Source organism: Ochotona princeps, chromosome X (genome assembly GCF_030435755.1).
Source record: "Ochotona princeps isolate mOchPri1 chromosome X, mOchPri1.hap1, whole genome shotgun sequence".
Taxonomy (NCBI): Eukaryota; Metazoa; Chordata; class Mammalia; order Lagomorpha; family Ochotonidae; genus Ochotona; species Ochotona princeps.
In genome coordinates this window covers 67,434,131-67,460,204 of record NC_080865.1, presented here as the reverse complement: position 1 = coordinate 67,460,204, position 26,074 = coordinate 67,434,131, and the positions used below count along the sequence as shown (strand labels likewise).

Genomic DNA, 26,074 nt, shown 5'->3' with positions numbered 1-26,074 from the left:
GTCACATGTCTGGTGCAGTCTTTAGCAGAATAGCCCCTTCTGTTTGCAGTCACAGGACCCTCTGTCCCCAGAGAAGTCAGAGATGATGTGTGGGAGCTGGACTGGGGCACACATAGGAGTGAAAGCCATCACAGTCTAGTCAGAGTTGCTGCCCTAAGTCTAGGGAGTGAGGGTTTGTCCTCTTGCGAGATGTTCTCTCCCTCAGAGCTCCTGTAAGAAGCATTTCTGGTTCAGAAGTCTTGGGGGCATGTGAAAATGACAAAAGTTGACACAGGAACAAATCTGAGCCGTGTCCACACCTTCCTATCCCCCTGCTAAAATGTGAAAAGAAAACACACACACTTGACAAGGAATTAAGAATGCTATGCGAGTACTTAAATGAGTGGGATAGATTGGATTCTATTTAAATGTTAGGGCTTTTATCTTCCCTATTTAACAGTAATTCTTCCTCTTGGCATCCTGAAATACTTATGTTTGACACACAGTGATACTGTGTTTTAATATTTATTTTTAAATGAAGAACCAATTATTACTAAAGAGTCAGTAGATATGTACAAATTGTTATTGAATAAATAATCTACAAGTCTATTTATTTTAGCTCACTTGTTCAAGGGTTGAGAATGTTAAAAACTCATTTGAGGGTTGATCATACAAAAAAAAAACATAAAAAACTCAACCTCCAGTTATGGTTCCACTGGGGCTTGAACCCAGGACCCTCTGCGTGTAAAGCAGATGTGATAACCACTACACCATGGAACCTCTGTGAAGATTTTGCTCCTCTTGGGATATGATAAGCTGTTACAAAAAGAAGCAGACCAAGGAAGTGAGTATACTTCAAATGTTTTATTACAGTATTTCACAGAACGGCTTGCATCAGATTCACCTGTGTTTTGAAAATACTGATTTCTGAGCCCCACATAAGAGCCATAGACACACTAGAGAGAGGCTGTAAAAGATATATAGCTAATAAGCTTTTGTTGGTATTTAATAAGGCAAACTGAAGCATGAGGACCACCGTATGCTTTGAATTATGTATGAGAAACATAAGATAATTAGAAAGAAATATTGGCAACTGCTTACTTACATTTTGGAAATAGAAGACCTGCAGAAACATGTATTTTTAATGGAAAAGATTGATGAATATTTTATATGTAAAATACAAACGAAGTTAAGAAAGAAAAATTTTTTCAAAAAGAAGAAATGTAATACAAGATGCATTTTTTACTGTATTCAGCAATACATTCTTTCCTTCAGAGTTAGATAAAAAAAATTCTAAATCTTTGTCTTTCCTGTAATCAGCCCAGAAAACAATGAGCCAGCGAACCACATGCCCTTGACCTTGTTTTGTTTCACATTTTATTTGTTTTTAATTTTTCACTATCATTTTGGGAGTACTTCATGTATCCAGGCCATGCTTCAAGGTTATTGCAGCCTGAAATTCTGACTGGCGTGTGATAAGGTACAGGGGAGAGTGGCACATTCGCACGGCAGACTGAATCTATCTCTCTGGTGTTCAGGCAGGATGTAGAAGAACTCACCCTTAGCCTGCAGCAGACACCGGACCCTGCTAGGCTGCTGGCTGGGCTGACCTGGACACACACACCTCAGGGAGGGAGGATGGCCAGAGTCCATCCGAAGCGGGACACAGCGCTTTGTCTCTCCCTGTCTTTCCCCTCCTCTTCTGGAGACCGCTTTGCACGGGAGGAAGGGATGAACCCCCAAGCTTCCTAGACACATTGGTTGGGCAAGTCTTGGAGCACGTGAATGTCCTGACTGGGTCAGACCAGGTGACTTGGGGTCGAAGTAGAAGAGGTAGACCCTTCTGTGAGTCCAGGGAAGCAGCTCCCAAAACAGCTGCACCCAAAATGGCATTATGCAGCAGATAGGACTCACCCTGCCTTCTCCGGCATACCGTGTTCAGAGCCCAGGGGGCTTCGGGTGTGTTTTGGCCTGTTGCTGGGTTCTGTAGTATGTGCCTGCCTGGTGTTGTGCATCTGGTGTCTGAGTCAGCCCAGACCCAGTTTACAGAACATTCCAGGTAATCAGAGCTGGCAAGTACACGCAGAAAAACAGGGTGTCATCTCCTGTCCAAACACCCACATGCACTGTGAGTCCTGTCTACCACATAGGTGCTACGGGAGCCATGCTGTGAATTGATGTGACAACGATTTTCTTTCCTTTTTTAATTTATTACTTTAAATCTTGCTTCTTTTTATTAATATCATTTTATGATACAGCTCCATAAGCACTGGGATTTCCCTTAACCCCTCCTGAAATCCCTCCCCCCTCACTGAGTTCTCCTATATCATTACTATAGTATAGTTCTTCATACACAGTCATATGTCCATCATTGTGGGCATGGACAACGGCAGAGAGTCCAGCATCCTATTGTCAAGATATATGTAAGCATTTATATTGGGAGTCCATTTTCGTCTGGAAGTAGAGATGCATACTGCATTGTATCTTCACATCTGGATATGTTAGTCTCAATTATACAGTTACTATACATCCCCTTAAATGAAAAGCCACAGGACATAATCAATAACAGCAAGAAAAAAGAAATTAACAACACCATGAAGTTAAATAATATGCTGCTGAGTGACTGATGTGTCACTGAAGAAATGAAAAAGAAAATCAAGAACCTTCTTGAAGAAAATGATGCGACTGTATGATCCATGAGTCATTAAAGAATTTAATGAGAAAGAGTTTTGAAGAGATGAAACTAAAAAAAAATCAAAATCCATAAGATTTACTTTCTGCTGATCTTTGTTGGTGAGATATGTCTCCTGGAGGCAACAAAAACATGGGTTTTCTTTTTTAATCCAGTCTACTAATCTATGACGTTTGATTGATGATTTTAAGCCATTTACACTGAGGGTTAATACAAACAGGTGGTAATTTGGTCCTGCCATGTTAGCAATGGGTTGTTCATCGATTTAGTCCTCTGTTGTTATTTCACTGGGATGTTCTTTGCATTTGCCTTTGGTTTTGGTAGGTGCTTTTCCTCTTCTCTGTCAAGAGAACATCTTTAAGTATCATTTGTAGGGCAGGTTTGGAAGAGGCATATTCTTTTCACTTTTCTTGCCTGTGGAAAAATTTATTTCATTTTAAAAGACAAAGGAAAGCTTTGCTGTGTACGTTATCCTGGGCCGACAAATTTTTTGCTTTTAGAATCTGGAATATGTTGCTCCATTCTCTTCTGGCCTGTAGAGTTTCCTGTGAGAGGTCTCCTGTGAGTTTAGTTGGCATTCCTTTATATGTCAGTTGATTTTTTCACGTGCACATTTAAGGATCTTTTCCTTATGTTTGGTGGAAGAGAGCTTGATGATCATGTGTCTTGGAGAAGATCACTTTTGATCAAGCCTTTCGGGAATTCTGTGCCCGCCTCCCCTCCCAGAGGTTGTTTCCCAATTCTTTCTCTGGATTAGGGAAATTTTCCCTAATTATTTCATTGAATACACCTTTAATCCCAACTTCTCTTTCTGCAATTTCTGGGAGTCTCATAACTCTTATATTTGGAACTTCACGGCGTGTTTCAGTTCTTGAATACTTTTTTAGCTTGTCCCAGCTGCTTCTAGGTTGTTGTTTGTTTCCCCCTGGTGACAGGAAATAATCTTCTAATTCTAAGATTCTTTCTTTTGATCAAGCCTTTCAGGAATTCTGTGCCCACCTCCCCTCCCAGAGGTTGTTTTCCAATTCTTTCTCTGGATTAGGGAAATTTTCCCTAATTATTTCATTGAATACACCTTTAATCCCAACTTCTCTTTCTGCATGCTTAGAAACATCTCATTCACATTTCTAATGTGTTTAGTCAACTGCCAGAAACTGTGAAATCATGAAGAAAATCTCACTGTAATGAATTAGAAAATGTGATGTAGAAATGTATAATTGACATGGAAAGCTGTTTATGACAATTGTTTCATGAAAACTTTGTTATTAAAAAACATACAGGTTGGGCCCGGCGGCGTGGCCTAGCGGCTAAAGTCCTCGCCTTGAAAGCCCCGGGATCCCATACGGGCGCCGGTTCTAATCCCGGCAGCTCCACTTCCCATCCAACTCCCTGCTTGTGGCCTGGGAAAGCAGTCGAGGACGGCCCAAAGCTTTGGGACCCTGCACCCACGTGGGAGACCCGGAACAGGTTCCTGGTCCCGGCATCGGATCGGCACGTACCGGCCCGTTGCAGCTCATTTGGGGAGTGAAACATCGGATGGAAGATCTTCCTCTCTGTCTCTCCTCCTCTCTGTATATCCGGCTTTCCAATAACAATAAAAAAAAAAAAATACAGGTTAATGGTAAACATTAAAATGTTGGAAAAAAAATGTTTCTAGTTGAGTATGTGGAGCTTTCACAATTTGAAAAAGCTCATAAAGGTGAAGACACCTTTTCCGATGATGTCGAGACTGTTGCATCATCTATGTCTTCATTTTTATTTTTGGTCTTCCTTGTGAGAAGGCAACGTGACTGTTGCATCACTGCGAGTTCTGGCTGAGAAGTGTCAGTGTCTATGCCATGCCCTTATCATCCTTGTACAACTGTATTTATGCTATACTTATGCTTTCTTTTGCCACACACTAGCATTTTATTACTGCTCTCTTAATATCCTCCTATAAAGTTATACCAATTTTGTAAAAATAAAATGGTAAATTCTGCTTCAAAATTGACAGCTATAGAAGAAATATTAGACTAAATCCTCAACTGCATTTACTGAAGGCTCTTTCTGGGTAACCTATAGTTACTTTTTTGGTGCCTAAAGATATGTATTTAAAATGATATAATAATTTATTTTAAAAAAGCAAAGTATGGCTACAGGAGAAAAGGAAACACCCATGTTATTATCAACACAGATTGTTACGTAGGGCCTTTTATTTGTACTTGTAGGTGTAACATAACAGAATACAAAAAACACATGCCTTCAGCCTCTCAAGGTATAAGACCCTCAAGAACAGCAGTCCATGCCATCGAGTGAGTGGGTCACCCCAGGGTGGCTTGACATCGGGCACAGCTGTGAATTCAAGATTTCTATCAGTCTCTCTCAAGGACTCTTCTTTCACGTCAATATTTCTATCCCTTATGGTTCTTCTACTTATAAACAACTGACATTATACCATCTAACATACAATTTTTATCATTTGGTTCGCATCAGTTGCTTAAAGTGTTACTGTTCATGGATCATGCATGACCTGTTCTTTTCACATTAGCTAAAAGATGCAGACATCCCAACTTAACGATTGTTTTAAAAAGAGAAAACAAAACTTCAATTATCATCTTAGAGAATTTTTATGTACTATTAAGTATCCTATTAGAATTTCACAGCTTCAATTTAGTGTTCTATTTTATTTCCATAACCTGGATTTCATACATTTGAAAACAAACTTCATTTCTAAACAACCTATTCTATCTTTCTTCAGTAGCAAGTTTCTGTTTGGCAAAATTATCCTGGGAAACAAAATAAACACTTTTCCCTGTCAGAGGCCACATCTTCCTTAAATATCAGTAATGACAAGAATGGAATAACTTTTAACATATCATAAAAACTACTGTTAGGATAAGGATGATGACAGTTTTGGCCATTTTGCAGAGTGTCCACCTGAACTAGTTCTGTTATGAGTGTCATTTTCATCTTCTGTACCATGTTCATCACCACCATCTGTGGCCTTGTGACCCACTCCCTTATCCATGCCACACTGGACACCAGGTCCTCGAGGGGGTCGGCATCAGCACAAGGAACCTGTAGCCTCCTCAGTTCCCCGTCTTCCCCGACGTACTCAGCCACCAGCTCCACGACAATCACGGTGCTTAAAGAGCACACCACTACTACAGGCTCTTAAATTCACATTTTTAGGGCAGAGTGCTGTAGACTTGTGGCTAAAGTACTCGCCTTGCATTCACCAGGATCTCATGTGGGCACCAGTTAGTATCCCGACTGTTCCACTTCCATTCCAGGTCCCTGCTTGTGGCCTGAGAAAGCAGTAGAGGATGGTACAAAGTCTCGGGACCCTGTACCCAAGTAAGAGACCCAGAGGAGGCTTCTTGCTCTTGGCCTTGGATCAGTTTAGCTCCAGCCGTTTGGGCCGATTGGGGAGTGAACCAGTGGATGGAAGATCTTTCTCTCTGCATCTTTTCCCATAGATTTGCCTTTCCATTAAGAATAAATGAATCTTTACAAAAAGGTTCACATTTTTAAATATATTTACTCATTTGACAAATGTTTACAAAAGCTATATGTTTCAAATTGTTCTAGTCAAAATACATTTATCCATTCCTGACTTTTCTGCTGACACTGTATGTTCAACTGCTTGCTGGAAGTGATCATTTGGATCAAGGTAGACATTATCAAATCATAAGGACATGACCCTGCATAGACACATAACTGTCACTTTTAGCTAATATAGGCCTTAATCTTAGAGTTTCACAATGTAAAGTGGGGGCAATATGAAAAAAAAAAGAAAAACAAGGAGAAACAGGTTTTAGTCAGAAATCTATTGACATAGCCATTTTCTCATTTCAGAGTCTTATAAATGACCAATGTGATTTTTTAGTAACCCAGGAAATGCAAAGACAATATCAAGTTTAAATGGGTTAAGACTAAAATACACATGATTTATTTGACAACAACTGATGTAGACTATTTCTGCTGATGACTTCCTGTTCCTTCAGTTCCTGTCCCTCCCCTCCCCTTCCTACTCCCCATCTCCCTCCCCTCCGCCTCCTTCTTCAGTTACCCAGCACTGAGTTCCCGTTAATTGCCCTGGCCCTTAGGGAAAGGCACAGGTCATAAATATGCAAATTAGAGAGAGTATCAGTTTGCTTGAAAATATAGGAAGAATGGAAGTCAATGCTCTATCCCATGCCTAAGTGCCTGCTTTGAGTCCTGACTATTCCACTTCTGATCAAACTTGTTAATGAATCAAATGGCAGTAGATGATGGCCCAAGTGCTTGGTTTCCTATAACCCATATTGGAAGACATGGATGGAGATCTTGGTTCCTGCCTTTAGCCCTGCCTAGCTTTAACTGTTGTGGGAATTTAGAAAGTAAACTATACATGAGCTCTCTCTCTCTCTCTCTCAAATGCTATGTGAGTGAGAGTGCCTTTTGGGCAAATAAGAATAAATAAAAAGCTTTATGGTAAGGGAAGAAGAAATTATAGTGATGGAACCACAAGAAAACGCATACCAAAAGTTGAAAGAAGAAAAGAACAGAATCTCTATTGAAGCTTTCAAAAGGAACCAGTCTAGTCAACTTCCTGAGTTTAGTTTTTCAAGATTCGTTTGAGAGTTCTGACCCCCAGAGCTAAAAATAATAAATTGCAATTCCTGTTCTTTTAAGCCACTATTTGTGATCATTTGTTACAGCAGCAACAGAACACAATACAAACATTTCAAGACAGAAAAAAAATCTGTGAAAGAATTCTGAAAGATGCTGATACTTGTGAGTGGTAACAACGTAGCTCACTGGCTGTGACCAAATTGGTAGTGTCAAACATATCTGCATTCAAATTCAGCTCTACACTTACTAGCTAGGTGGATTTAGCAAATTATTTAGACTACAGTTTTATGTATCTGTGAAACTGGGACAGTAATACCATGAACCTCAAAGGAATTTGGGGAATTAAGGGGCTTTAGTGAGTTAAAAGCTTATATTCAGTTAATGCACCTAGAACATAACGAGTACTTCATAAATGGTACTTTTGGATATCTATGTGTCTTAGTATGATTTACTGCTGGGGTCCATGCAGTAGGTGTGAATAACACTAAGGTGTGAAGAGAACAGCTCCCTGCTTGGCAGGGCCTGGGGAGCTTCCAGCTGTTTGGCAGGGCCTGGCAGATCTCTCTCTGACCACCTTGACACAGGTTCAGCCCTTTTCACATGGACACTCAACCACCCCACTAAGAATTTTGTAATCTATTGAGGCATTATTTGCCCCTGTGAGATGGCTTTTGCAACCAACGTGAGCTTGAGAGTTAATGTTATTGATAATGTCTTGGTGACTGGGCCTTTAACTGTGCACAGGAGTACAATTAAGCCCATGCTGTTTCTAGACACCTTATTGTGTGCCTACCCATTGCCATGAAATCTGGCTCAGACATTTAGCATGCTTTCTGGGAAATGGCTTGATAAGAATTTTACAAATTAATGAAAGTGAGAGTATGGGCTGAAACTGCCATGACAGAAAATATAGCTACTGGGACCCAAAAGGCTATCCTGTTACTGGGACCCGAAAGAGTGACCTTGCAGGCCTAATGGCCAACTAATGTCAATGACCCCAGTCCCCATAAACCAAGGCCCCAGACCTTTTAACCCATACATAATTCAAGGTAGGGGTCTGGTTGTCACAGGCAGCACCAAGGTTAGAGCCCAGACTTGAGGAGAGCAGGTGGGGACTGGCAAGCCGAGATAAATAAGGAATGTGTAATCCTTCCTCATTCATCTCTCAAGAAGTTGTAAATTGTGCCCTCCCCCCCGAAGCTATGTCAAACTGCCCCTAAAGGAAACTTTGTAATTGTACTGCTTAGGGCCACATGGATGCAACACCATGACGTAAAAGGTCTGTGCCAGAGCTTGTGACTGTTTCTGTATAAATAAAGCGGACAGCTTTTTCGCATGGTCCACAATGATCTTGGAATTGTAGTGGTCTGTCTCTCCTTCTTTCTACGCCTATTTCATGCACCCTTCTTGAGCTCCAAACTCAGCTGGAGCTGGACTCTGGCAATTCACAGGTATGATTTTTGTATAATTAATAAATATTTAAAATGTAAAGATGAACCAACATTTAATACTGTTCTTTTATAGGAGTTGTACTGAATTGTCCAGCTAACTTCATCAATGTAGAAATTATATGAAGGTTTTAGGACTTAGAAAATAATACCCAAAGTAAAGTCCTCTGAAGTGAAGTTTCCTTCTGTCTCAAGTTCCACTTTTTCCCCAAAGTAAGCAACAGAAACTAGATTGCCCCTTTCCCAAGTCAGGCTATAGAAACAAGACCCTCTTTTCCCACAGACCAAGTCATAAACCCTTGAAGTGCTACCATAATATTCCATAGCATTTTTGAATTAGAAGTGGCTATAAAGAAATTATTTGCCTGAAAATAGCTCAAAAGATCTTCATTCCATAAAGGATTTTGTCCTGTATTGGATGGAAATAATTCTACACAGATAAGTATAGGAATAGACAAACCTTCTGGGATTTCCCCATTCAGCAATTTGCATTGGTTCTTAGCATTTTTGTCTAAGCATATTTCTTTTTTTTGAAGACTCATTTTATTTTTATGGGAAAGTCAGATATACAGAGAGGAAGAGAGACAGAAAGTAAGATCTTCCGACTTGATTTACTCCCCATGTAGCTGCAATGACTGGATCTGCACTGATCCAAAGCCAGGAGACTGGAGCCTCCTCCAGGTCTCCCACACGGGTGCAGGATCCCAAGGTTCTGGGCTGTCCTCGACTGCTTTCCCAGGCCACAAGCAGGGAGCTAGATGGAAAGCGAGGCCAGCCAGGATTAGAACCGGTACCCTCATGGGATTCTGGTGCATGAAAGACGAGGACATTAGTCACTAGGCTACCATGCCGGGCCCTATCCAATCATATTTCCACATACCTGTTCATGCTTTGTTGAATATATACATGAAAATAAATATTTCATACTGCATTTTGGGGTCTCCTTTTATGTGTTTCTTTTTTTCTTCAAAAATCTCTGTATTTGTTCATTTGACAGTCAGTAGCATTTGACAGTGATGGGGATCGGGGGATCTCCCATTCACAGGTTAATTCCCCCAAAATGGCTGCAATAGCCAGGCCTCTACCAAGCTGAATCCAGGAGCCTCTAACTCCATCCTGGTCTCCTGGTCGTGGATCAGGCAATGCTCGTGTCATAAGTTGTTAGGAGCCAAAGACTTATGGGCCTTAGACTTGGCCTACCTGACAGCCTGTTGCATTGCAAAAGCCTGCAGGCAGGGCTACAGCAAGCAGGATATTAGGCCAAAACATCCTCTGTAGAGCAAGCAGAATACAACCTCCACCCTTGTTCCTGTTCAGATAATTAGTTCCTCCCCTGTTTCAATATAGCTGATTAGTTCCTTCCCTGCTTCAGTGAAGATAATTACTCCCAGGAAGCCCCTCCCTTTTCCCCCTCCCCTAGAGAAGAAGGTATATATATGAGGAGTAAAAATAAAGAGAGAGGCACTCTTTTCCACCAAGTACGAGTGTCCGTGTGTTTCTTGGGCCAGCAGCCCGGCATTCCCAGTCCACCCTCAGGGTTTGAGCGTCGTGTCCTGCAGGTCGGGACAATAAGTGGCAGCTTAACCTGCTGGGGTCGCAATGCCAACCCCCTATTTTTTCTCTTGTAAACCTGTCTTTTGTTACAGGGTTATAGGCCATGATCTTTTATGATAGATTGGGAAAGAGGTTATACTTTTACTTCTCATTGAAGGCTTGAGGGCAAAAACTAAATTACTAATTAAGAATACATTTATCTGTATTGGGGTGTGTGTGTGTCTGTGTGTGTGGGAGGGAGAAAGAGAGATACTCTGGGGGCAACATGGGTCTGTTATGGTTGTATCATATATTGTGTGCCTCAAAAAGTCCCATGTATTCGGAGCTTGGTCTCCGAAGTCAAATGTCAGTGGTGAGTGGATCAAGGATGGAGATTGCATCCAATTATGCTGTCTGCAAGGTAGAGGATAAGGATTCTGTTAGTCAATACAGTGAGGCCCCCATGTGGCCAGGAGCCAAGATATGGTTAAGTCCCTCTGTGTAGATCTTATCCCTTTTGAAACAGCAACCAATTGGCAGGGCTTAACAAAGAGCTCATGCTCCATAAGAAAGTTAGGGTTGTGCTTAAACAGGTACATGGAGATGGGGTCTAATGAGAGAAATAAGAACCAACTGACAAGAGCCTAGTGTGAGGCTAGCAGGTGCAAGCAATGCACAGCCATCAAATTACAAATATCCCTGACAACTCAGCTGGATGTCGCTGCCCTTTGGAAACTCCAATCAGGGATTCAGTATCATCTTATCACTAGTGTCTATTGATTTCCTTTTACTGTACCTTTTGAGATTTGAATTTTTATTTCTCTAATTATTATTTTTTGAAAGGCAGAGAAACAGAGTCGAATTAAGATCTTTTACCCATGAGTTTATTTCTCAAATACAACAGTCAAGGTGAGTCAAGCTGCAGCCAAGAAACCAAAAACTCCATCCTCATATGCCAATTTAGGAGCTTGGAACATAGGATACATTTTCCACATGAGCAGTGGTGGCCTAAGTCCTTAAGCCATCAACTGCTGCCTTCTGGGGTATACATTACCAGGAAGCTGACATCAGAAGCAGTGAAAACTAAAACCAGGATAAGGGATATGGACATCCCATGTGGCGCCTTAACCACTACACCAAATGCTAGCCCTGCTTTTAGGGATTTTTGTGTTTTGTTATATGTTGAATAATTCTGGGTTGTATATCAAACATTTTAATATTATGTTATGAAAATGTGTTGTGTAAATCTACATGTTTGATGATGTTTCAAGTTTAAATCTTCTTCCTTGCCATCTAATACTTTTTTACACACCTCAAATAGTGCTCCACACACTGTATCTACTTTTCAGGCCTGTGTCAGTGCTAGAAAATGTTGGGGTATATTCATTCCATTGCTATTTGGAATCAGAATTGCACTATAATTTCTTAAGCTTTTTTTTTGTGGTGATGAATAACTTATGTAGAACTATGAAGTAATCAGTGAGCATTGTTTTAAGCTGCTGAATTTGTGTTAATAAGTTACACAACAGTTGAAAACAAATGCAACTTCGAGCATCCTTACTATATATTTCTGAAAGTTCAGTGATTTTACTGCATAATCAACTACAAGTATCAAAATACAAGGTAAGTTCTCCATTTTTTCCAATATATTCTATTTCCTTTTTTAAAGTTTTGTAGTTTCGTCATAGAGGTCTTCCACACATTTAGTTAGCTTAATTACTATGTATTTAGATTCCTCTCCTCTATTTTAAAGGGGACTGTACTTACAATTTCTCAGCCAATGAATTATTTGTGTACACTAGTGCCATTGATTTGTGTCCTTTAATTTTGTATCCTGCTACCCTGCCAAAGTCTCTTATGAATTCCACTAGTCTCTTGATTGAGTCATTTGTTCTCCTATGTAGAGAATCATGTGATCTGTAAACAGAGATAATTTCAGTTCCTCATTTCCAATTTGTATTCCTTTAATTTCTTTTTCTTGCCTAGTAGTTCTGGCAAGGACTTCTAATACTATATTGAAGGGTAGTGGTGATAGTGGACATCCCGGTCTAGTTCCAGATTTTAATAGGAAAGCCTTCCAATCTTTCCCCATTTAGTATGATGCTGGCATATTTTTTTTTTTTTGTAAATTGCTTTGATTGTGTTGTAGAGTGTTCCTTCTATGTCAATCTTGCTTAGGGTTTTCAGCATTAAGTGGTGTTGATTTTATCAAATGCCTTCTCTGCATCTATTGAGATGACCATGGTTTTTATTTTTATTTGATTGATGTGATGTAACACATTTATTGATTTGTGAAAGTTGAACAAATCCTGCATGCCAGGGATGAATCCCACCTGGTCCATAGCCTAGTTATTTTCTACAATATCTCTTAATTTTTCTTATTTTTGTTTTCATACTCATTCAGATTATGCATCTTCAGCAGAAATGTCATAAAAATGGTGCTGTAGTATTCATTTTCTATTCCATCAAGCATAGTATCAATTTATGTGATGACTTATATAACTTCCAGGACATTTCGGTACTGATTTTTCCTAGGTAATTAATAAGTGCGTTATGAAGCAATATTTTGAGAATATGCAAATGTCTATTTTGTATTTATGTATTGTTTAAAATTCAGATTCCTATTTTGCCTTTATTGATTTAATTGTTTGTATTATATTCTATTTTTGCTTATTTTAATGCTCATATTGTTCCTTATTTGGCTTGTAGCAGCCTTGTTGATCTTTCCTTGTCCTTCTGCTTGCCCCATCATTTCTCTAACACATTACTTTTTCACAGCAATGGATGTTTTTCACATTACATTCCAATGAAATGTATTTTCTTCCTATCCCATCTATTTCTCTGAGGACTCTTTTTCCTTTTATTGTGTAAGTGCCATCAGAAAGCAGGCTATGGACACTAAGTATGCTGATGTTCTTCTTAGAAGTAATTAGGCAATATTTTTGTGTATGTTACATACAAAGATACAGATAGTCAAACATATACACATTCACACATTTACATTCATATTTTTATATCTATGCATGTTAAAAAACTGTGAGTGCACTCTGGTACCTATCTCCAATACAATACCCACAGAATTCATTCTAGTTTTTTCCTCTTTGTTATTCGTAACTTCTTTAGTGCTTATATCCTGTTATCCTTAATAGTGTTTCTTACTGGACCTATCTCATTAAATATACACAATCTCTGATTTATTGTTCCTCCCTTTTCCTGTTGTGGAAGTGCCACTTACTATTATCCCAACTGCAGATTACAGCCATTATTTTGCTTTATGACTGAACTGTGTGAACATATTACTAAACTAAAATATAAATTATATTTGGTTTAATTTCAAAGGTTAATATAGCTATATGTTGTGAAACTGTTCAGAATAAATATATAATATCATTATCATGTTCAACTGAGGATATGCTCTGTAAGATTGCCTCTAACTGCCCATTTAAGCTGAGAAAAAAACTGAAGCGTCTGTAAAGTCCATGTTTGTAACATCATGTGATAAGAAAGAAGGTATATTTTTGGACTAGTCAGCAGCTAGTAAGTTTCAACATTCTGATATTTTCAAAACACAAAAATAAATATTACAGAAGCCAATAAAGCAGAATGAGACTAGACATCAGTTTTGTTCCTAACACCTAACTTTCTGAGGAGATGTTAAACCCCACACGCTGTACATCAGTGACAGGAATGGTAAAAGATTGTTGTTAAGACGCTGTATGATCACATTCTGCCTTAAAGCAGAAGATAACCAGAACAATGTTCTTGTTGAAACCGTAAGTCAGTTCAAATGCCATGTAAAGAAGTATACTGGTAGTCTTTCCCAAAAATCCATAGACAAATTTACATATCATTGGTGTATGTAAATGGGACTATCTAATATATTATATTATAATATAATATGATATAATATAAATGATATAAGAGGATATAAGAGAAAGGCAAAATCAAGATAAGGAAGGGAGCAATGGATGGACTCAGAATATCCTGATTTTGAAATATTACTGGATTACAAGATAAGAAATACTTAGAAACCTGAAAAAACATTATTTTTGGTGCATCTGAAAGGGTAAATATAAATGATATTAGCATGTAAGTCTGAATGGACTAGGTGGGAAGACCCAGTCTCAGTCTGGACAGGCACATTCAACTAGCTGGGGGAACTGAAAAGAAGAAACTAAGAAGGCCAGTTGATGTCTCATTCTGAAATTTGGGATACACTTAACTCCTGCCTTGGATATCACACCTTTAGGCTTGCTAGTCTTTGGATTCATGGACTTAAACCAGTGGCCATACTTACTGATACTCAGACTCTGAGTTATACCCACAGATTGTTTGGTTCTAAGAAATTTGGACTCTAACTGAGCTGCACAACTAGCATCCCAGAGTCTCCATCGTGCAGACAATGTGCCATGGGATTTTCAGCTGCCAAAGTCATGTGGACCAATTCTCCAGTAAATTTCTCTATATGTATGGATGTATGTACCTATCCATCTATCACATATCAATTCTCTCTATAGAAACTGGTTTTATCAGTTGAGTCTCTTCTATATATGGATAAGAATGATTTTTTGAAGATGTCTAGCAATTTGGCTGAAGAGGAACCAATTGTTCTCAATTCCTCCTGCAATGCTGACAGAAACATTCATATTCTCCAAATCCATAACTAAAATAAAACCCCATCATGTTAGTAGGTAGGTAGAGGAGATACTGAAATTTAAAAAGCAGATAGTTCACATGCCAAATCAATTATAAGCTTCTAAAATATTTATATTTTTATAATTGAAATACAGCCTTAGTGCAGTCTCATTTTTACTTAATATCCCAAGACAATTAATGTCAACTATTGTAAAATTCCAAAGGGGATAGCAGATGATGCTGGCGAGCCTTACAGATGACTTAAATAATGATTTGTGTTGTCTTTACGTAGCTTCCATACCACAAAAGACATTTGAGGGGATAAAAAATTATTGAAACTATAAGTCAGTTCAAATACCCTGTGAGGAAGTAAGTACAGTGCTAGTGTTTTCCAAAACTCCATAGACAAATTAACATATCATTGGTCTCTATAGATAGGACTATCAACTGAGATAGAAGCTTTTTAGGATAACACTTAGTAGATAAGAGCTCTGGGATTCTAGCTAATATTTCTAATTTTCAGATGATAAAATATGTTATCACAAACTTTTGTTGTATGGTACCTATAAATCTATATTTGCTTTGTCACACAGAAGTGGGAAACTATTCAACAATGCCTCTTAATAGTAAGGGTTGTTGGGAGTGAAATGCTTCCACTTTGGATTGAGAAATATTATTATCGGAACCACACTAATTGCTCAGTTCCCAGGTCAGTAAGATGTAAAACAAGACACTTTGTTTATTGACATGGTTTTTCTTTTTTATTTGATGGAATACTTTCATCATTTTACACAATTGATCATGGTGGGAAGGATTGAGGTTAGGGAAAAATGGGAGTGATCATTGTGTCCAGGTTTTCTATTTGTTTTTCCTGTGTCTAGGCAGGGTGGCGGGGGGGAGGGGGAGGAAAGACAAGGGGAGAAGCCACACCCAGCTTCCCACCTGACCCTATACCCGGGGGTAGGGAACAGCCACCCAATATTGACCCAGGGTCCTGATGTGGCCTACGCTCCAAGGGTTCTGCCCAGATAGTGGTTCCGATAGTTCTGAAATGTTGTCAGTTTTGCCAATCCAAGGATGAGAGAACCCTTTCTTTTTTTAAAAAAAAAAATATTTTTAATTTTATTGTACAATTTCATAGGATCTGGGATTTCCCTACCCTCTCCCCAAGTTCCCACTCCCCAACTGATTTTCCCCATGTTATTATAATAGTGTAGTCATTCATAAGCAGTCACAAGTCCATCAGTCTGTTATTTAAGTGTGTCCTGACATTGCTGGTACAGTCTAACATCCAATTGTCAAGCTATATCCAACATTTTCAATGTCCATTAGCTGAAATAGTCCACCTTAGAGTCTCCATTTGCACAGATATTTGCTGTCATCATTGGGCTGGGGTGGATGTCCAATTTGTTCTGTTCTCCTTCCACTGTTATGGTAGCAGATGTCTTCTGCAGGGCCCCCTGGGCTGCAATGTCCTCCACATTGATCTGGGCAAGTCATTCACTACTCCATCTTTTCTACTGTGCTGGTCAAAAGGCTTCAAGGTCCTAAAAGACTTCTTAAGCCTGCATGTGCATGTGTCTATGCTTTCCATGCTACTTATTCTATATTTTTGTATGATTGCAGGATAATTAAACCATTTTTTATTTAAAAAAATACTACATGGTCTGACATATTGATATTCGCTTTTGTAATAGCAAGGTCTTTCTTTCTTTCTTTCTTTCTTTCTTTCTTTCTTTCTTTCTTTCTTTCTTTCTTTCTCTTTCTTTCTTTCTTTCTTTCTTTGATTTTATCTAGAGACAGAGCGAGAATCTTCCATCTGCTGGTTCATTTGCCAAATAGCCAGAACAGTCAGGATTGAGTCAGGCTGAAGCCAGGATCCCAGAACTCCATTTGATCAGCCACGCGGGTGACAGTAACCCAAGTATTTGGGACATTCTCTGCTGCTTTCCGAGACACATTAAGAGGGAGCCGGATCTGAAGAGAAGCAACACAGACTCAAACCGGTGCTCATGTGGGCTGGTAGCATTGCTGGTGGCACGTTACCTGATACACCATGATCCTGGCTTCACAAGTTTTTTTTGTTTTGTTTTACATTTATTTTTTTTAATTTTTATTGGAAAGTCAGATATATAGAGAGGAGAAGAGACAGAGAGGAAGATCTTCCATACAATGATTCACTGCCAAAGTGGCCGCAACAACCGGAACTGAGCCAATCTGAAGCCAGGAGCCAGGAGCTTTCTCCTGGTCTCCCACGTGGATTCAGGGTCCCAAGGCTTTGGACCGTCCTATACTGCTTTCCCAGGCCACAAGCAGGGAATTGGATGGGAAGCGGAGTCTGCCAGGATTAGAACCATTGCCCATACGGGATCCTGGCACTTGCAAGGCAAGGACTTCAGTCACCAGGCTACCATGCCAGGTCCTACAAGTTGTTTTTAATAACAGTTTCAAGATGATATAATTTGGGGCCTACGCCATGGCATAACAGGTTAAGCCTTCATCTGCAGCCCCAACATCCCATATGGGTGGCATTTTGAGTCCTACCTATCCCACTTCTCGTCCAGCTCTCTGCTAATGGCCTAGAAAAGCAGCAAAGGATGGCCTAAGTGCTTGGGCCCCTGAACCCACATGGAAGACATGGAAGAAGCTTCTGGCTCCTGGCTTTGGACCTGCCAAGCTCTGGCCATTGCAATCACTTGGGGAATTAATCAGTTGATGGAAGATACCTCAGCTTCTTTCTGTAGTTCTGACTTTCAAATAATTAAATCATTTTAAAAACAAAAGGAATGAAGATACAACTCATAAATAAAGCTCACTCTTCTAAAAGTTTGTAGTAGAATGCTTTTGAGTAAACTTACAAGACTGTACAACCAATATCAGTTCCCAACTCCAAAATATTTTTATTATTCCAGAAACCTCTCATTTCTAAAACCCTCAGCCACTAGCTACTACTGATCTATCCTCTGTCTTAACAGATTTGTCTATACTGGATATTCCATATACATAAATAATACATAGCATTTTGTGTCTGGCTTAGACTATTTAACATATTTTCAACATTTCCATTTGTGTTGTAATATGTGTCAGAAGCCCAATTCTTTTCATTACTATAGAATTCATTGTATGGAAACCCTACATTTTGTTTACTGGTTCATAAGCTGATTGACATTTGGGCTATTGCTATTTTTTGAACATAAATGAATAGTGCAATTATGAATCTTTATGCACAATTTGCAGGAATATATGTTTATACTCTTATGTATATTGCCATGAATGGGATTGCTAGACTACATAGTAGTTCATTCTTTTTCCTAACACATTTACTTTATTTATTTTTTTTTAAAATGTTGCTTTTTAAAATTATAATTCAATTTATTCTTGATGATGTTTACATAATTGAGAGGGATGCATGTCCATGTGGAATATGGACTACCAATTATGTGGGGAAGGGGGAATGGGGGAAAGGGGGTGAGACAACTCCCTCCAATCTCCTTTTCTCTTCCTGTATCTGGAGAAAGTGGGGAGAGAAGGGCAGAAGGACACACCCAGCAGCCCAACTGCAGCAATACCCGGGAATAGGAGACAGTCACCTAATGTCATCCTAGGGTAGCCAATGTGGAACATGTTCTGAGGATACTGCTTAAAACGGTTTTGATAGTTTTGTGATGTTGTTGATTTCATTGCTCCAAGGTTTAGGAAATCATTCCAAGGTTCATTGGCTGACACAACCAACCTTAGAGTCTCGATTCAACCAGATATTCATTGTCAAATCTTGACTGGGAGAGCTGTCTAATTTGTTCTGCTCTCCATGGTACTAGACGTCCTCTGCAGCCCTCAATGAACTGGTTGTCATATTCTCCCTAAGCATCTGGGCATGCCAGCCAAAACACAGGCCTCAGCAACTGTGGAGACCCAGTTCTGACACATGCACTCCGTGATCCTGTCATTTTCATGTGGTTGGAGTTCTGAGTCCAGTGCTTCATACTTTCTGGATTTTTGACATTCCTCAGCTTGTCATGCATTACAATTGTCCAATATTGTTTTCTAGGATGACAAGACCTAACAGGAAATAGTTTAGGCCAGATTCCTCCATTCCTACAGGATATCCAGCAGGGAGTGTATTGGGTACGTAGCATTCCTGAATTCCAGTGTCTTCATTTTTTTGTTGTTGTTGCTGTTTGTTTTTTTTTAATTTTATTTTATTTTTAAAATATTCAAAGGTGAAGGGATTGTTGACTCCTGTGGGCCACTGCTTGGGATGGAGAGGGATGGGGGAGAGTGGAGGGTTGTTGAGAGTAATGTTTCTGCCTTTCCTCATGTGACTGTGGGGGTGGAAGAAGAGGGTGCACATTTATTGTCAGACTACATTAGTGCCAGAGGGCGAAGATGGTCTCTTGGTGCTGCCTCAGGGCCCTTGGTGGGGCAGGTAGGGGGTGGGGAATGTGCTTGGGGATATAACTTGAGTAGCTAGATAGATGAGTAAGACTGACATAGAGCAGGGGAGGAATAAGAGGTACACTCTCCCACCTGTGGCCCTAAGCCTGCTTTGTAGTTATCCTGAGTGTGACTCTCATCTAGTGGATCCTTATTGCTGGCTGGAGTCCTTTCCCTTCAGTGGCTATGACTGTGTCCTGCATCATCTTAATTGCTCTAAGATGTTGTTGCCCTCGTTATATAATATATGGCATATTTTATTTGTTCTTATTGGGGCTCTTTATTGTTCTCTCTGTATAAATTCTAAGGACTGTTAGTTGTCCATGTGAGCTTTAGAATGTCCACAGGTCTGGGTGCTTTCTATAGAACTTAGCCTGAAATTTTGTGCTTCTTACTTTTCTTTCCACCCTTTAAAGAGGTAATTGAGGTCTTCTGTTGGATTAGAGGAGCCAGTTGTCTTGTCTTTCATGCTCAATTGGGTATCTTCTTCATCCTTTCATGGGAGTCAGCAACAATGGTGGCATAGTCTCGCAACATGCGTTCTGTGGCCTAATCACGTCTATGGAATGTTCCCTGAGATTTGGGAACCTGTCTGGCTAAGGCACTCATTTTAGTTAGGGAGCTCATTCCCAAGGAGAACATCCTACAGGCCTGCCCTCAGCCCCGGTTCTTTCATGTTCAGGTGGGTACTGCAGCTTAGTTTGGACCATTACCAGCCCTATCTCCCTTACATATCTGTATATGTAGTGGCCTGGTTGGAAGTCTCCTCCAGAAATCCTACTAGGCTTGTCTCCAGCCCTAGTTATTTCAACTGCCTATGAGCAGTGGTCTAACCCAGTTTCCCCCAGCTCTGTCACTCACACACAGCAGCTGATGCAGTGGCCAATTCAGGGAACCCTCTTGAGCCCTTGCCGGGCCATTCCCTAAAGATTGGTCCTGTGTACACCTGTGAATGCTATAGATTGACCAGTGCCACCATCACCCTTGGCCCTTGAATGTACCAGTGGGAGCAGTGGCCCAACCCAGGCTGTACCCAGACCTAACTTTCTGGTGGGTGCCTTGGGCTGGTCAAGACAACCTAGCACCCTACCAGGCTGGTCCTCAGACACAGATCTTCCACGGAAGGTCTTGCACCTGGCTCCGCCAGCCTCCAATCCTGGCTCTCAAGTATGTGGCAGATGCTGTAGTATGATCTGGTCAGCTGCCAGCCAGGCTCTTTCATGTATCAGCAGGTGCAGCTGCCTAAATGGGGGTGACCCCTATAGACCCCTGCCTCAGACCTGGCTAGATCAGGCTCACCTCTGCCCCATTCCTCGCAAAAACCAATGGGTGTAGTGGCTTGTCTTGATTTGCCCCATAACCTGACTCCCACACTCCTTGGCATATGCCTTGGCCTGATCAGGTTGACTCTCCATAACTCCTACCAGTCTGACCCCCTAATATAATAACTGCAAGTGTTTACAGCTGCTGTGGCCTGGTTGAGTCCTTCCCTAGCCCTGGATTTCATGTGCCGATCAGTGCTGTTGTCTGGCCCAGCCCACTCATATTCCTGTCCTCATGTGCCTCCAGGAGATACTCCAAGTATTCTCATCTGGCTTGCCCCCAGGTGTAGCTTTCTTATGTGTCAGTGTGTGTAGTATCTTAGATTTGGGAAACCCTAGGGGACCCCCTTATCTGATCCATCACCTATCCTGGCACTCTCACTCAGCTGCAGGTACAATGGTTTTTTTGGTGGAAGACCTTAGTTACTTTTATAGACTTCAAATATCCCTCAGTAATTCCCATCCACATACTCTTCTGCCTCTCCTTAGTTTGCTGTGCTGCAGCTATGGGGCACTGAACTCACAGGGCTCTTACCCAAAGGTGTGCACAGCTGCCTTGGGGCACCTGGGCCTGTCTATCATAATTCCCAGTGTACTTATTTGTAAAGGTGCAAGCTGGAGGTGGATAGCAATGTGGATCTTATGTCATGGTGAAGATAAAATGAGATTCTGATGTGAAAGTGTTGACATGGGCAATGAATTATAAGTCCCTTAGGTTGAATGTCATTTTCAGGCATGGGTGCCCCTGCATAGCACATGCTCTCCAGCAGTTTGCCACTATCCCTACTATTCTTATGAGCAGTATATTTTAAGGTCTTACACTTTTCCTTTTTTATGATGCACATAACAAATGCAAGCAAATCATCCTTCTGTTACTGTTTATACGAAGTATGACACATGGTATATTCAGATATGTATATAGAAAGCTCTATTAGTGGCACTCAGACTTTGGTGTATGTCATACTTGAGAGCTTGCTTAAATGTAAATTAAAAATACAATTGTAAATTCTGTTGTGGGTGTGGAGAATGTATGCCACAGATCTTACATTCTCAAATTGTCCTGTCACAAAGAGTTTTACAAAAATAAATTCATGTTCTTAAAAAAAAATAGGGTGTACAATCTGAAAATCATGCAAAATGTTGAGCTATCGCTATGATCATTTCTTAATGATTGGCGTGGGGCAAGAAAAAATTTGTCAAAGGTAACTCAGGTTTCGAGTGCAGGTAGCTGGGAGAAAACTGGTAAATTAAGAAAAAAAATAAAACTGGGCAGAAGAGTAAGATGACAGAATACAGAATTCTTTCTTTCTTTCAACTATTTTATTCAGTTCAAACTAATGAAAGAGTATTTTTCACAAAACAGATACAATTGCTATGCTGACAAAAATTCAGACTGAAGCAAAAACAATATTCAACTAGAAACACTTTAGTGAAAACACAGTAATGATTAAGGAAAAAAATCAATCAGAAAAATACAAGCTTGTAAATCCGTGGCCACATTATCAACTCAAGGAAATCTTAAGGGTTCAAGGTATAAGGCAAAAGTCATAATGATTGTCAGGTTCAGGAGTTTGGAAACGTAAATTATTTACCTGCAGTTGCCTAGACTTTTTCTTGATCTCCATCATTTGTTCTACTAATCTCTCTACATCATCTCCAAATTCATGGTGAGCAACATGCCGATTAGGTATGGCCCATCGAATTATAGGGGCAAGACGCCTAACTCGTCTCCACCTGACACTTCCTCCCGAGTTCTGGCCTTCACTTCCTCCCAAATGAAGGGACTCATCTACATACTGCACAGGGGCATTCTCCCTTCCTTCGTTTCCCTCCTCAGCATTTTCCACGTTGAGATTTTTTGCTGCGTACTCTGCTTTGGATTCCATTTCTCCTAGAAGACAAAAAAAAGGCCAAAATAAAACAAAACAGAAAGAAAAGGAAAGGAAAGGAAAGGAAAGGAAAGAAAAGAAAAGAAAAGAAAAGAAAAGAAAAGAAAAGAAAAGAGAAGAAAAGAAAAGAAAAGAAAAAAGCAAACCAGAGAAGGCATTGAATCAGCACCGAGGACAGGGGCCCTACTATGCACCTTCACAGATTCAGAAGCCTGGCTTTCAAAGGCCCCTGGCAACCCTCGGGTTTGGCACCTGAGAGGCCTGGTGAGTCCTTCAGGGAGTCCCCCAGTGGGAGCCCCTCCCTCCCTAAAGACCACCATTTTCCCTGCAGACCAGGCTTGAGCAGGCACAAAAATGGAGGACTACGGGAAGAGCAAAATGGGGGGAATGCGGCGGGATCGGGAGGCACGGGTCGGTGGAGGGGTCTGCGTCCTGACGGGCTTTCAGCACGCTCCTCATCCCCAACCGTGTGCCGCACCGACCTGGGCCTATCCTTGTCGTCTCCTCCTCCTCCTGATTCTCGCCGCCGCTGCAACACTCAGCTCCTCAGACCTGCGGATGGCGAGACGTGGGAGAGGGGGCTGCTGCAACCGAGCGCTCAACACCGCCCCGCCGCCCCCTTCCCCGCCTCCCTGGCCCCGCGCTCGGTCCCTCGGCCACCAGGGCCGCGCGCCTCGGTCCCTCGGCCTCCTTGGCCCCATGTCTCGGTCCCTCAGCCGCCGCGCAATCGCCTACCACCTGGAGGCGGCGAGGCGCGCAGCGCGCGTCGGAAAGCTGGCGATGGCAGGTGTCCCCGGGGACAGCAGCCTCGGCACCGCCTCTCCTGAGGGGCCCATTTCAGCCCATCCAAGGCCGCCCGCGGCCGGAGCCCACCCGCGGGGCCGTGGCGCAGACGGCCCCCACCCCGCAGTCGCCCCCCGGGGGCGCAGACGGCCCCCACCCCGGGTCGCTCTCCCACGCCAGTCCCGGGAATCCCGCTCGGGCCCCGTACCTCCTCGCCTCCCGCCTGCTCCTCTCCGCTGAGGATCCCGGCCCGCAAGCCTAGGCGCCACGGGGCTAGGTAGTCCCTGGAAACAGGCCGAGGACTGCCGCTCCTGACGCGAGACAGAGGAGACTGAGAGTGGCAGTGACGTCAGGTCTCTGTCACCGCCAGCGGCCTCGCCCCTCCCGCCTCCGGGGAGTTGGGTGGGGCTTGTGGGCCCGCCTCTCGCGCAGGGAGCCTCATTCTGAGTCCCTTTGATGTCATCAGCCTGGGCCCTGTCACTCTCCCTTTCTTGTGTGCTATTCCTGGGCCGTTCTCTGGGAAGGGCAGTATCTTCCCTGGGGCTGTTGGCAGTTTTCACTTGCTGAAGGTCTTGCCTCTCTTCCCAGGGTATGCTTTCTCCAGCTTACTGTCCTCTGGTACTATAGATCTCTGCCAGGTTTGCCACCCCCCATCTCCAGAACCACTCCACACACCTGCGGACAAGTAAAGCATTTGTGCCTGGCCTAATACTCATCCCTGACTGTGCTTGCCAGCGGGAGCAACAGACCTTCAGGGAAGTTCCTCTAGTTCCTTCATTACACTCACTCCCAGAAACAGATCTCATATATCCCAGCAGGTGCTAGGCCCTTACCTGGCACAGTCTCCAACCTTCCCTCCTTTTGCCTTCCACCCGTTGGTCTTGGCTTTTGTATGTACTGGTAGATATTGCAGCTCCAGCCCACCCCCACAATCAATTCTTGGTTGTGCCTATGCATGTACCAGCCCAGCCTGTACCCAACCCATGAGTATTGGGGGTTCCATAATCATACCTAGGCCCCAGCCCTCTAGCAAACCAGCTGGTATGGTATTGCCACAGGAGCGAGCTCACAAATCCTTCATAGAATGTGCTACCAGACCTGGTTCACTTGCATGCTGGTTAGTGTCATGGCCCAACCTGACATGGGCCACTCCTTGCCCTGATACTCACTGGTGGATACTGTCGTTAAGCCCTGCCAAGCAGGCCCCCCAGGCATGACTTTGTGTGTGCCGGTAAATGGTGGTTAATATCAATAAACCCAGCTTAGATCTCCCATGTGGGTGGGTGTATTGGTTTAACCCTGAAAGGTCATTTGGTTACCCTTCTCCAAATCACCTGGTCACAGCCCCCTGATTTACCTGCAAGAGCAATAGCCTCGTTGGTGGAAGTTCCCCAGAAGTTGGTACTCATCTATCATATTCTACCTCAGCTGTGCTCCCTCCCATAGATCCCAATTCCCCCTTCCCTGAACAATCCACATTCCGCCATGCCCATGAACCTGAAGAACCAAAAACATGGTCCTCTGGGGGTGTGTTGTGCTGGCCTGAGGCCCTAGTCTGCTGCCTGAGGCCTACACATGCTCAGCTGTGGGTCCCCAAACCCTGTCTGCTGTCCTACTGGTGTCTTCCCCAAATGTATCTTTAAAAAGCTAGAATAAGCAACTCTGCTGGCACACTGGTATAATTAATTTGAATTTAGCATTAATCAGGCCTAGGATGCCCACCAGCTATTAACTGTTCTTCTCCAAGCAGCATAACACTTGCCTAGGTACAATCCAACCATGGACATAATCTATATTTTTAAATGCAACTTCTATTGAGCACAGGAGATTTTTCTAAGTTACTTTCCATCCTCGCAAAGAGAAGAAATCAGACAGAGGAAGACACAATTATTAGCTGAATGATAGGATAAACAAACAGTGACAGTGGTGCTGTAGACTCTTGTTGATTATACATCAAACTATAAGTCTTCATTGACAGCCCAGATGAATTTTCTCAAACTAAAACCAAAAAACCAAAAAAAAAAAAAAACCCACACACCTGGATGGACAATGTATGGACTAAATCAATAAGTGCTGTACCCATATAGTACATACAATATTTTACAAGAACTAGGAAAATCTTGTTTATGGAACACAGGGAAGTTTTCTGTCATCTTTTATGATATTGGATATTTAATATATATACCTAACATTTAATCTACAAAGTTTCTAAATGGACAAGTGATGAAATAAGTCAACCAGAAGTAGGTCAATCAAAATGAAAAAAAATCATTGGACTGGTCTTTATAGTTGGCATTCTTTACTCAGTAGTAATTGGCTTTGCAGTTATGGCATAAAAATATGGTTGTCCTTCATCCAACAAAATTAATAAGCTGCTAAGATTTTTGAAAAGTATTCTATTTTAATGATAGCTTATAAATATGAGAATAATCAGAAGTAATGTTAATATGGAATTTATTTCTGATTCAAATGCAGAATAAGTAAGAAATCAGTATCTACAAGATAGATATATTTCAGATTCAGGCATTAGAGATGATGAGGAATACAATGTATTCAACAGATGTCTATTTGAGGTATACATGCCTTCAGAGTTAGGAAAAAAGGGAATACAATTTGGCTTTAACATGCTTAAATTCTTATTAAATTTTCTAAGTTGGTCGTCCTTCATCTAATTACTGATATATTCACTTGATAAGCAAAGCATCAAATGAATATTTGGTACACAAAAGGTAAAATGATGATGAAAACTTTTGTCCTGATGTT

At 41.5% G+C, this 26,074-nt stretch overlaps 2 protein-coding genes and 1 non-coding gene across 4 annotated transcripts in view; 1 reads left to right on the top strand and 2 right to left on the bottom strand.

The window, feature by feature from the left end:
* Nucleotides 1-26,074, top strand: part of LOC101520270 (protein BEX1) — a 184,774-nt gene that overhangs the window by 84,551 nt on the left and 74,149 nt on the right. The gene's annotated exons all lie outside the window — the stretch shown is intronic.
* TRNAV-UAC (transfer RNA valine (anticodon UAC)) lies at nt 687-759 on the bottom strand. Its single transcript has one exon. It is a non-coding gene; the product is annotated as a tRNA-Val (tRNA).
* BEX4 (brain expressed X-linked 4) lies at nt 21,947-23,652 on the bottom strand. The gene is made up of 3 exons (XM_004590151.3): nt 23,520-23,652; nt 23,011-23,080; nt 21,947-22,530 (listed from the first exon to the last, which is right to left on the bottom strand). The coding sequence occupies exon 3, from the start codon at nt 22,523-22,525 to the stop codon at nt 22,166-22,168; it is 360 nt and encodes a 119-aa protein (XP_004590208.1). The 5' UTR covers nt 22,526-22,530; nt 23,011-23,080; nt 23,520-23,652; the 3' UTR covers nt 21,947-22,165.